Below are 12,545 nucleotides of genomic sequence, written 5' to 3'. Positions count from 1 at the left end.
ATGCTCCACTCGGAGCGAGTCTAGCAGACTGTTCTGATGTGAACGCAACTTTAAACTGTTATCCAGTCATTCTTAATGTGAAGAGACCAGTCAACCCAGAGATGGCAGCTTTATTTCCACTTTCTGCTCAGATGGTTTGGATGGCTTGTTTCAGAAGTTCCTATATTCCTGCTTGAAAGGTCCAATAGATTATTGCGTTAACTTCTGCAGCAGAGGCACCTCAGCAGGAGTCTACAGACCAGCAGTCTCACTTTACATTAGTTTGAACTAAAAGTTACATAAAAATCTAGGTGTTGGGTCATAACTAAAAGCTGAAGCTGTGAATCGAATAAAATGTCATAAAGCCTCACAATCAGCCCTCAGACCTGTTATCTGACTTGTCAAATAATGAAAGGAACAACACTTAGTGGTGGTGTTGGAGCCGCTGCTGGAGAAAGCCAATGGGAGGCGGCATGTATGTGGAAATGCTGCTAAGTGAGGAGAAGTCATTCCAGACTTGTGTGAAACATAGAAACAAATTGTCCAAAAGAAGGGATTTTTTTTTTAACCTTTCCAACTGCAAGTTTGGTCTTTTTAAACCTCTTCCATTACTGCCCCTTTTAAAGGCTTCCAATATTGAGAACAAGCAAGACTGGATCAAACACATCCGGGAGGTGATCCAGGAGCGCACCATTCACCTGAGAGGAGCTCTCAAGGAGCCCATTCATATTCCCAAAGCAACTACAGCAAAGCATCACAAGGGACGAAGGTAACGATCTGTGGACTTTAGAGAAACATTAAACTGTTTCTCTAAAGATTTCTTCCCCACTGTCTTCGTGTCTCGTTGTTCTAACTAGACAAAGCTTTGTGTCTTCTGTTAGGGATGGAGAGGACTTGGACAGCCAGGGTGAAGGCAGCAGCCAACCAGACACCATCTCTTTAGCGTCTCGCACATCTCAGAACACACTGGACAGCGACAAAGTGAGAACACACACACACACACACACACACAGCCAGAAACGCCATACTTACAGGCTGTGTGCTGTTAAAACAAACTATTCCCAACTTGTTTCATACGGAGGAAAGCTGTGCATGCGTACGTGGAAGTTGTGTCTTTATCGAGCGTTTCCCTCCCCAGCTGTCCGGTGGCTGTGATCTGACGGTGGTGATACACGACTTCATCGCCGGGAACAACAACGAGCTGACGGTGCGCCGCGGTCAGACGGTGGAGATTTTGGAGCGTTGTCATGACAAACCAGACTGGTGCCTGGTCCGGACCACAGACCGCTCTCCCACCCAGGAGGGACTGGTTCCCAGCTCCACTCTCTGCATAGCCCATTCCAGGTCGTCCATGGAGATGGAAGGCATCTACAACCACAAAGGTAGCGACTGGGCTCTGAACTGCTCTGCTGACTGGAGTTATTCTGCCGTTTAGTGAAATCTTTGATAGTTGTGGAATCAGAGTGGAGTTTTTAGAGTGTTTGTCTTTCCCAGACACTCTGTCAGTGTGCAGTAATGACTCCGTGCTGCCTGGATCATCTGCTACGCTCCAACTGGGTCATGGCATCGGCTCCCACACCTCGCCGGGACCAAAACGACCAGGTCAGACCGTCTGTCGGCTTTATCAGCTGAAAAATGCCCTTAATATGTCACAGTCATAGATCTTCTCAACACAGTGATTGTCTGAGAAATTACAGAACTACAATCATCACCATTCTTATGTTTTATCTTGTTTTATTACACTGTAAACCTGTAAAACCACATAAATACTCTCTAAAGGTCATATTTATGTCTATACTTTGATGCCAACATTAAATAATTAAGGTGCAAAAAGAAAATAATCAAATCCCATCCAACAAAATCCCCTCTGTGCTCAATAAACTATACAAATAATAAATGCATTTTAGATAAATACTACATGGTAACTCTGTATTTCTGGCAGAAACACAGAAAAGGTAAAAAAAAAAAAAAAACATTTCTGTGCATTAATATTTAACCTGCGAAGAGAATTTAGGGGAAAAAACATCCTGGTGGTTTTCAGCTGCTCCTTCGCCATCTGGCTGCCGGCTGAAACAGAAATAATACTGTCCTAAATCAAATCTAACTTTATTTATAGAGCACTTCATCATACATAAAATGCAGCTCAGTGCTTTACATTTAAAAACATGATGAACACTCCACACCACACACACACATAAACACACACACACACACGCCCCTCTTCTTTCCTCATCCTTTTTCATGATATCTACATGACCATAACTCTACCATTGTAACATGTGCATAAACATAGTTATATAGACACATATGGTCATAAACATGCACACACGCACACACACAAACACACACACATATGCACATGTACACAAAACAATGTCTCAGAGCGCCGTCCTAAACCCTAAGGTTTAGGTCCTAAACAGGCGAGTCAATATAAAAACTAAAATAATAAAAAATAATAATAATAATAATAATAATAATAGTAATAAAAAAAAAAGAAAGACCATATATCAAACCTAAAAAAAAAAACAGCTTCATGCTGAGTCAAACATATTTGTGCACAAAAAGCCAATGATTAATAAAAACCGTTCCGATTTTTCATGTTAACGCTGCTGAAGTCGTTGCGTTGTGCTGCAAGTCAAACGTGAGTCGTACACACTTACAGAACAGGAAATGACATGATAATATATGATATGACATGATAATAACACGTTGCTTCAGGGAAATACTGACGTCACTTAAACCGTTCACTTTGAATTTAGCTTTATTCAGGGAAGCAAAGTCTGGTCGGTGGATGTTGTTCCTCCTTTCACTGCCGTCTCTCATGACGCCTTTACAGGCCGGTGATCCGTCGTCCGTGGCGACGCCAGAGGGCGACTCCAGATAAAGAAGTTTTATGCAGATGAATGAATTTGGAGGGAGTAACTCTTCCTCTGCCGTGGTTCCCAACCGCAGCAGATGAAAACGACGCAACACTGATGTGTAACTCGCGCCGACACGGCGTGGACGTAATACTTTAGTGGAAAGAGACTAGTCAATTGCAGTATTAACAGTGAAATCTGGCAACTGTGACATCCTGTACATGCAGCTCCTTCAGGTTGTTTACTTGTAGTTGTGAGGCTAATCTGCAGGTCGATTGTTGCACCTAAAGTTTCTCACGCCGTCTGGTTTCATAGGCAACACGCTGCGGAAGTGGCTCACCAGTCCCGTGCGCCGGCTAAGCAGCGGCAAGGCAGACGGCCACGTGAAGAAGTTTGCCCACAAGCACAAGAAAAGCCGCGAGGTGAGGAAGAGTGGGGAGATGACGATGGGCTCCCAGAAAGACTCGGACGACAGCGCTGCCACTCCTCAGGATGAAACTCTGGAGGAGGTGGGCCATGCTGCCGACGCTTTTAATGATTTTGAAGCTTTTGTGAAGTTACTGTGACGTCACGCCTGCCATCCTGGTGCCTTGCAGAGGGTTCGTAACGAGGGCCTGTCGAGCGGAACGTTATCCAAGTCTAGCTCCTCAGGCATGCAGAGCTGTGGAGAAGAGGAGGGTGAGGAAGGTGCTGACTCGGTACCTCTGCCTCCACCGATGGCCATCCAGCAGCACAGCCTGCTGCAGCCGGACTCACAGGATGACAAGGTGGGGAGACTTTAGAGAAAACAGGATGGAAACTTGATCATGTTTCTTTTCAACAACATCATTTCTTAAATTCTTTAAGCCGCGTCTCAAATTCAGGCTTTATTTATGCTTCTCTGCGTTTGACTTTTATTATTTTTAGATCTTTAAACATGTTAAGTTTCCTGTCTGACCTTAACGTCCTTAATAAACTTCAGACACGACAAACAAGGTGACACTTAACAATATTTAGCATTCATGTCAACAAAAACGCTCGATCCTCCGGTTGCTGTTCTCCACCTGGATGTCAGCTTTTACTTTCTAGATGACACTTTGGTTCATTTCAGTCTTGCACGCCCTTTATTTTTATTTACTTGTCTGTTTTTTTCCCCTAAAAAAGGGCATTTTCTGATACAGTTGAACTTTAAGTTATGCCTAACATTTTATCCTGGCATGCTGCATTATATTTTCCCATGTACTGTTAAACAGACGGCAGCGAAATGTTTCAGGCAGCCCAAGTCTCGTCCTCGATTTCTACCGACTCCTCTGACACTAATTTCTGTTTCTCTTTTGTTTTGTTTCCTGGTTGTATCGTTTGCTGTTTGCCATGCTGTAGCATTACCTTGATTTATGTCCTGTCTTTGCTTTGTCTCAGTTTCCATACCTGTCCATCTGAGAAGCCCCGCTCTCCCCCTCCGTCTGTCTCCTCCCTCGTCTAGTTCTTCGAACCTCTTCTCCCCTCCTCTTTGACTTTATTATGCTACTTTCTGAAGACTGTTTTCTTTTAAATTGCACCGTGAAGCTTGCAGCTTGTTTAGACTTCACTTCCTTCTTTAAAAAAAAAAACAAAAAAACAAAACATCCCTCCTAACTTTTGTATTTTAACAAACTCTTACATTCCTGAATTTCTTGAGTCAAGATTTTTTTTTTTTCCCTCATATTTCTTTTATTTTTTTTGTTTTGTTTTACTTGTTTTGAGGTCTTTCCTGTTTCTGGTACTGAGGGCCACCTGACATATGAGCAGTTATTACATAGAGAAGACAAACAGAGAGGATGCATGTAGCTCCAGCTGCAGACCAGGAGGATTTAATGCCAGCTTTATAGATTGCACACATTTTTATGCGTCTTTTATAAGCCACAGGTTGGGATGATGTCGGTCAGGTTCCCCGTCAGCTTTCTCTGCTAAAAGACCCACAGAGATGAAAATCCAAACCCCCTTTTCCCCTCCGTTCCCCCTTCCCCGTCATCACCCGACCCCTTGCCACCCCCTTCCGTTACCCGCCCGTCCCGCTCGTCCTCATTTTCCTTTTGCCCTCTGTGCGTTAACCTCATTACCCATGCGAGTAATTGGCATCTCTAAATGCTGGCGAGGCCAGAAGGGCACGCAGCCTCACGCACCCAGAAAACCCAATTGGGGAAAGTCTTGAAGCGAAGCACAGCAAGGGTGAGAGTCTCCTGAACTATATTTGCACACATTCATTCTCGCTGTTGGCATCCTTTCTTTATTTCAGAGCTGTTCATCACCATCCCAGAAAGCAACACACACCTTCATTCAGATTTTATTTTTATTTATTGTTTTAATCCCCAAACCTTCTTCCTGTCACTATTGGAATGATTCCTCCATTTTGTTTTCCTTCAGTCTTTATTTTATGCAGCCTCATGTTTTTACCTTTCCATCAATATTTTCTGAATAGTAAATAAGTTTCCTTTTGTGTAAGATGCACCGCCATGGCGCTGGGTTTTCACTAATGGTCAAACATGAAGTGATGATTACTAAAACTTTGCTCTTTCTCTGGCGACTAAATTCTGACATTAATAGAAAAAAAACTTGGTCTTGAAATTCATCTTGTCAACAACTGACCCTTGACCATGATATGTTTTTTATTTGTTCTCAATTTCTGGACTTTGATCAGTTCCGATTCATTCAAGTGGAACTATTTCACAGATTCAGCGTAGTGGAAACAGCCTCGCTTGTCATTTTCTCATACCGTCTCTCCTCCCTGATCTCTCCATTTTCACCCAGACGTCTTCTCGTCTGTCAGTCCGTCCATCTAGTTCAGAGACGCCCAGCGCTGCGGAGCTAGTGAGCGCCATCGAGGAGTTGGTCAAAAGCAAGATGGTAGGACACAAATAGTAGCTCGATAACCACGAGGCAGTGAATGAATGAGGACATTTAAAGTCCTCCTTGCTTCTAATTCATATCTTAACATAAAGAAATGTGTCATAGTTTATATTACCTTGGATAAAATATTTACTTTTCACATATTGTACTCCTGTAAATCCTAAAGCTGAGATGTAAAACTTTATTCAGGCTCTGGAGGACAGACCCAGCTCTCTGTCAGTAGACCAAGGAGACAGCAGCTCCCCCTCCTTCAACCCGTCTGACAACTCCCTGCTGTCCTCCTCCTCCCCCACCGAGGAGATGGACGAGCGCCGGAACAGTGTCCTCAAGAAAAGACAGTACGTACACGACCATCTGACACACACTTTGTACAGCACAACAAAACACCAGAACCACAGCTTGTATAAACAGTCTGAACTCCTGATATTTCATGTCTTCTCTGCTTTTGCTTTATATGTTCATATAAATCCATTCCTGTGGTAGACAAACCAGTTTTTTTTTGTTTTTTTTGTTTTTTTAAATCTCATTTTTGTGATTGAATCTTTCCAAAATATTTCTCCTCAAATAATAAAAAAAAAAAAATTAGCATTTTTCCCCCTTTTTTTTTAATGCAGATCCTCATTAAATGCTTTGATGAATTTGGGGGAATTTCAGTACATAAATAGTGTGTAATATTATGCAAATCAAATGGTCTGAAGCATCAAGTTGAAGCTTTTATTCCTGAGCAGGATGTCCGTCCGTCATACGGCGAGCCAGGCGGTCTACTCACTTGTTCAACACGTCACGAACACTCCAGCAGAAGCAGGATCACGTCATTTGACCAATTTAGGAGGACAGAATGTGATAAAGAACCTGACAAATGAATCATATCTTCATAGTTTTGTCACAATAGATCCGCTTGGTGTGACGGTGTAAAAACACAATGTGCAGATTCAAGGACAAAGAAACCACATGACATGATAAGGACAGGGACGTAACCCTCAGGCACCAGAGGTCTTTGGTTCCTCAGACAGCCTGAAGGACCGTCAGTCATCAATAACTGATACAGGCTGATCAGCAAGTTACTTTCGGAAACTGCAGACCTTTGTTGGTCACATTTACAAAAGTTTTAATTACTGCAAAATGAAAAAACACATAAATCTGCTTTAATGAGATGAAAAATGAGCTTGTAAACTCTGAAGGAAAATGACATTTCCGAGTTTAACTTAATTCCTGAAGCAAGTGACATTGCAAAATGCAGTTCTTTATTTCTTATATTTTGTAAGCTTCCTCTCCCGGCTCTCCTCCTCCCCCTCCAGCAGCGCACACCTGATAGTCACATCCTGCATATAAACAGCGTGTCGGGATGAAAATACAAAGTACTGATAAGAAACTCTGAAGGCAAACAGGGCTGAGAAAATGCAGGAAGGATTTCCCGACCCGACTCGGTTTATTTGCCTCCTCCTGCTAAACAGCCGAGAAAGAGAAAATTGTTGATGGAAAAAGCTGTGAATAAAAAAGCCTTGGATCACGCAAGGAGCAGAACCAGAAGGGGAGGAGCCACTTTCAGATCTTACCAGCTCCCCGACATTACCTACCTTAGCTTTAAAGCCCTGCATTTCAAACGAAGGCCGTCACAGCACAACACAGCAGGCTTTCAGGTTGAAGGTCACTTTTTGGCCACTAAACATATAAAGGAAGGCCTGACTGCTGCTTCCAACTCTTTGGCTTCCAGCTTGCAGAGTTTTTGTCCCACAGTAGTGAGACAGACATGTCTGCTGCTTTCATGTGACGTCTTGTTTGTGAAGAAATTAATAGAAACTTTCAAGCGGACGGTGATGATTTCTGATTTTTGTTACTTTGAAGTTTTTAAATGTGTTTTCTTGGGGTGGTAATACTTACTAGTGTCTTTTAGCTGATGCTCTTCCTGTCATTTCAGTGCATGTCAGGATTGGTGTTTCTCACTGTGTGAAATATCATCTCTTGTCTAGAAAAGGTTAAAACGTAGCTCAGTCTTATGGAGCGTCACACAGTGGAAACGTGAAATATCTTGTTTATACTGTTAGAAAAGAAAAAGTCACACATAACAAACAGCTTTTCTCCTCAGTTTCCCTTTTTATGTTGAATTTATCCCAGAATTCCCAGTTTTTTCTGATTTTAGTGGTTTGATTAAACCTTAACCTGTACGTCACCTTTGTTTTAGTTACGTTCTTCTGGAGATGGTGGAGACGGAGCGGGATTACGTCACAGATCTCGGCCTGGTGGTGGAGGTGAGTTAATGCTCGTCTGTGTTCGTGCGCGTTCTCTCTGCCAACGCAGCTTCATAACGGCGTGCGTCTCCATCACCAGGGCTACATGAGCAGGATGAGGGAGGACGGCGTCCCTGATGACATGAAGGGGAAAGATAAGATTGTGTTTGGCAACATTCATCAGATCTACGACTGGCACAAAGAGTATGTGACACAGACACACACACACACACACACACGTACATACAGATTTCCATATTCAGAGTCACCAGAAACTAAATTTATTTCTTACTCATCCATTTCTGTCCCGTTTAGTTTCTTCCTCAGAGAGTTGGAGAAGTGTCTGGAGGACCCTGACAGACTGGGACCACTGTTTCTCAAACAGGTTTGTCTGCAATGAATTTCCAGCACACACTGCAAAAACTGAAATCTAAGTAAGATTAAAAATCTTAAATTGAGTACACATATGCTTTTTTTTTTTTTTTAAAGGTAAGATCATTCTTACTTGTTATGCCAGAGATTTCCTCTTGTTTTAAGAGTATTTTTTACTTGTTTTGGGAAGTCTTGACAAGCCAAAATTTCTTGTTCTGTTGGCAGATAATTTATTTTATTTTAAGCAACATTTACCTTATTTTTGTATATTATTTTTTGCAGTGTATGACTGGTTTGTACTTTTTATAAAAAATAATTGTTGAGTGTTTGTGTCCAGGAACGAAGGTTAAACATGTATGTGGTGTACTGTCAAAACAAGCCCAAGTCCGAGCACATCGTCTCAGAGTACATCGACACTTACTTCGAGGTGTGTACTTTTAATAATAGGTTTGGGTTTTTTTTTTTACCCTTTAAGAAGCATCAGATATAAATCGCTTGCATTTTTTTTTTAAACATGTTTTAGGACCTGAAGCAGCGGCTGGGACACAGGCTGCAGATCACCGACCTGCTCATCAAGCCTGTCCAAAGGATCATGAAGTACCAGCTGCTGCTCAAGGTTAGTCGTCTACCGTACAGCAGGGGGCGCCACTGCTCCATCGACGATTCATTTTCTGCACATCTGTAGCATATCTGATATAAAATGTTAATCTAACATCTGGTTACGCTTATTTGTTTTGTTTTAATGTCATTTAGGATTTCCTTAAACACTCTAAAAAGGTTGGTCTAGAGTCTGTAGATTTAGAGGTAAGACAAAGTTTTTAACAAAAATAATAATGAAGCTAAATATCTTCAGCCGCTGGATGAAACCTTTTCTCTTCTGGCTCTTACAGAAAGCGGTGGAAGTCATGTGCATCGTGCCAAAAAGGTGCAACGACATGATGAATGTCGGCCGTCTTCAGGGATTTGAGGTAAATCACTTTAACTGATCCTAATAATAATAATAATAATAATAATAAATAACAGCAAACCGCGGCTGAAAACGGCGTGAAAAGCTCACGTGACCTTTTGCCCCCCCGCAGGGGAAGATTGTAGCTCAGGGCCGTCTTCTACTTCAAGACACGTTCATGGTGTCGGATCCAGAAGGCAGTCTGCTCGGGCGGATGAAGGAGAGGAGAGTGTTCCTGTTTGAGCAGCTCGTCATCTTCAGCGAGCCCCTGGACAAGAAGAAAGGTTTCTCACTGCCGGGCTTCCTCTACAAGAACAGCATCAAGGTGATGAAATGAGGACGCTTGGATGTTTTCTACTCCATACAGGGGATCCGCAGATCCTTAAAGGTGGAGTATGTAAGATTTTCAATATTTTCAAAATAAATTAACTAATAAAATAACTACAATCATAATTAGTTTTTTTTAAACATGTAGGTTCCAGTCTGTCCATATTTGATGTGTTATTAAATTACAAGTTTAATGAATGACAAAGACCCTTCTTAAATGTTTGCCTACCAGTTAAAAAAAAAAAAAAAAAAGTGCTTTTTGTCATTTGTCATTAATTAAACTTGTCTAATTATGATTGTAGTTATTTTATTAGTTAATTTATTTTGAAAATATTGAAAATCTTACATACTCCACCTTTAAAAAGTCTTAAATGAGTCAAAATTAAGGCCTTAAATATCATTGAAAATGACAAGCAGTCCTTAAATCCAGAGTCCCAAGGTCTTAAAAAATACCTCACAGCAAGTAAAAAGAATTTATATATATTAGTTGTTTATCTCTAAAGGACTTTTTGATTACTGTTTTGTATTTTTGTATAATATTGAAATCTGTGAACCGCTCGGTTGCGTGTCGGGGAGGGGGTGGGGGCTATTTTCCAGCATTAGCGGTTTCCACATTAGCTAACAGGTGTGTCTAGCATGGGGAAGTGCAAATTTAATGTTCGCTGGTTGGATGATCCTAAATTTATTAAATGGTTAGCAACGGTTCCAGGCAACAGCTACGACGAGGACGGCTGCACGCCGTGCAAGAAGATTTTTAAACTCTGCTCAATGGGAGTTAAAGCTGTGGATGCACAGCGAGAAGCACAAAGCTGCTGCCAAAACCCACCAACAGATGCCAGCATTTCTCATAAGTGCTTGGACTTGGTGGTTCCATGTTTTACATTTTGCGAATGTAAGGTCTTAAAATTAATCAAAGCAGCATTAAAAAAAAAAAAAAGGCCTTAAAAAAAGTCTTAAATTTGGCTTCATTCATTGTGCAGATACCCTGCCCAGAACCAGAAACTAAATGTTTCTCTTTTTTTTCAACTTACTTTTTATTGAATTTTGCAATGCTCAAGAAACACAAACATGCTACATCCACATGTCTGCAGTTAAATGTTTGCGAAGTGAGGCAGTCTTGGAAAATAAAACACAAAACAAATAGTGAAAAAATAAATAAAAATATATACACACATAATAATGAATAAAATAGTATCAGTAACACACAAAAAAAGCTAAAAAAAAAATAAAATAAATAATATATATATATATATATATATATATATATATATATATATATATATATATATATATATATATATATATATATATATGCACACCAGACTTATTTTTGACACAACAGGGCTCTTGCAGGACCCCACCGTTTAATAAACAACTCCCTTTGTATTCTACGTGAAAAGGTAATGTCTTCCATCACATATATTCCTCTGACTTTCTCAATCCACATGGAATAAGTGGGTGGCTCCAGTTTCAACTACTTAATGGTTATACATTTGAGTGCAGCAGTCAATAATATCCTCAAAAGGTATTATTTGTCCTTTCCGTTGAAGCGATCAGGGATTAGGCCCAAGATTGCCAGGCGGGGTTCTTTGTCCAAAGTTTGTTTGAAGACCATGTTGATGGCTGTAGAAATATCATCCCAAAACAGGTTGATATTGGGTCATGAGCAAGATATATGAGTATGTGTACCGATATCCGTACCACAGTTTCGCCAACAGGTGTCAAAGGTTCCCAGTCCCGTATTTTGAAGTAATTTCTGGAGAAACTAAATGTTTGTGACGCTGTTTCTGCTCTAGATCAGCTGTTTAGGTCTGGAAGACAGCGTGGAAGGCGATCCCTGCAAGTTCATCCTCACCTCTCGGTTAACCAACGGCGCCGTGGAGTCCTTTGTGCTGCACTCCTCCCACGCGGGGGTGCGTGAGGTTTGGACCCTTCAGATCAGCCAGATACTGGAGAGTCAACGAAACTTCCTCAACGGTAGGATGTCGTTCACTCGTACGGGAAGTCATGTTTCGTAGGGGGACTGTTTCGTACATGGCCACCCTTGTCTCGTTTGTACCTTATCGCAGCTCTGACCTCACCAATAGAGTATCAGCGGAACCACGTCGGGGCGAGCAGCGGCCCATGTGTTGCCAACATGGCAGCTGCAGGTGGAGGCAGCGGTGGAAACTCCCAGAGTTCCGGACCGCTGGGTGGTTCCCGTCGGCCTTCCAGGATCCCACAACCGTCCCGTCTGCCCCAGCCCCTACGCCATCACCCCGGGGGCGACACCGAAAGCCCCAACAAGATGTCAGGTACGCACAGTCTTTTTTTGTTTGTTAATCAGTCGTTTGGGAGGATAAAAATGTGACTTAAGTGTCAGTTTTGCTCGGTTGTGATCCAGGTTTGTCCCCTCGTCCTGCCCCTGCTCCCCTGCTCCCTCCAGGAGGTAGTCCGCAGGGAAAGCACCACATCCAGACCCCCGAGGACCAAGCACAGACCCCCACTCCTGCCAGCACTGTAACCCCTGTCCCTCGTGCCATGGTTGGGCCTCTGCCCTCCAAACCGCGGCCAGGAGCCGTGTCCCCCATATCCTCACCCCTTGCCACACCTGCATTTGGCAAGGACGCTCTTCCTCCTCCCCCTCCTAGTCCGGGCCAAAAGTCCGGATCTGGATTCTGGAGCGCCATGCCAGGCTCTCCAGCCAGCCGGCCTGGCTCGTTCACCTTCTCAGGGGAGGCAGTGGAGACTCCAGTTCGCCAGAGCTCAAACCAGATCCAAACTGGTTCTGGGAGTCAAACCCACAGACACTCCACGCACAGCAAGGAAGCCGATCGCATGAGTACCTGCTCATCAGCCAGTGAGCAGTCCATCCAGTCCACCCAGAGCAACGGGGTAAGACTTCCAGCTGCAGATTCCACTAACACGGAGGTGGAGGGAGGCCTGGTCTGTCCTGTCTGCCTGTTGTCCTGCTGCAGCCAGCGCTACTAA

The 12,545-nt window shown here is 42.7% G+C and overlaps 1 protein-coding gene across 4 annotated transcripts in view; it reads left to right on the top strand.

Annotated features, from left to right (window-relative positions):
• The window catches only part of LOC306770097 (triple functional domain protein), a 97,708-nt gene that overhangs the window by 75,329 nt on the left and 9,834 nt on the right, over positions 1–12,545 (top strand). For 2 of the 4 annotated variants that reach the window (XM_079258891.1, XM_079258888.1), the window contains exons 35-53: positions 606–748; positions 861–960; positions 1,118–1,361; positions 1,474–1,581; positions 3,153–3,346; positions 3,434–3,604; positions 5,604–5,699; positions 5,892–6,040; positions 7,885–7,951; positions 8,031–8,134; positions 8,246–8,315; positions 8,640–8,729; positions 8,826–8,918; positions 9,056–9,106; positions 9,193–9,270; positions 9,382–9,573; positions 11,372–11,552; positions 11,645–11,869; positions 11,959–12,449. In XM_079258891.1, coding sequence (XP_079115017.1) covers positions 606–748; positions 861–960; positions 1,118–1,361; positions 1,474–1,581; positions 3,153–3,346; positions 3,434–3,604; positions 5,604–5,699; positions 5,892–6,040; positions 7,885–7,951; positions 8,031–8,134; positions 8,246–8,315; positions 8,640–8,729; positions 8,826–8,918; positions 9,056–9,106; positions 9,193–9,270; positions 9,382–9,573; positions 11,372–11,552; positions 11,645–11,869; positions 11,959–12,449 — 2,847 coding nt within the window. Of the gene's footprint in view, positions 1–605; positions 749–860; positions 961–1,117; positions 1,362–1,473; positions 1,582–3,152; positions 3,347–3,433; positions 3,605–5,603; positions 5,700–5,891; positions 6,041–7,884; positions 7,952–8,030; positions 8,135–8,245; positions 8,316–8,639; positions 8,730–8,825; positions 8,919–9,055; positions 9,107–9,192; positions 9,271–9,381; positions 9,574–11,371; positions 11,553–11,644; positions 11,870–11,958; positions 12,450–12,545 lie in introns of those variants that run through there. The other 2 variants (XM_079258889.1, XM_079258890.1) reach the window with 2 other exon arrangements.

The sequence above is a fragment of the Telmatherina bonti genome (genome assembly GCF_933228915.1).
Source record: "Telmatherina bonti genome assembly, chromosome: 19".
NCBI lineage: Eukaryota > Metazoa > Chordata > Actinopteri > Atheriniformes > Telmatherinidae > Telmatherina > Telmatherina bonti.
This window is presented reverse-complemented; position numbering and strand designations above follow the sequence as displayed.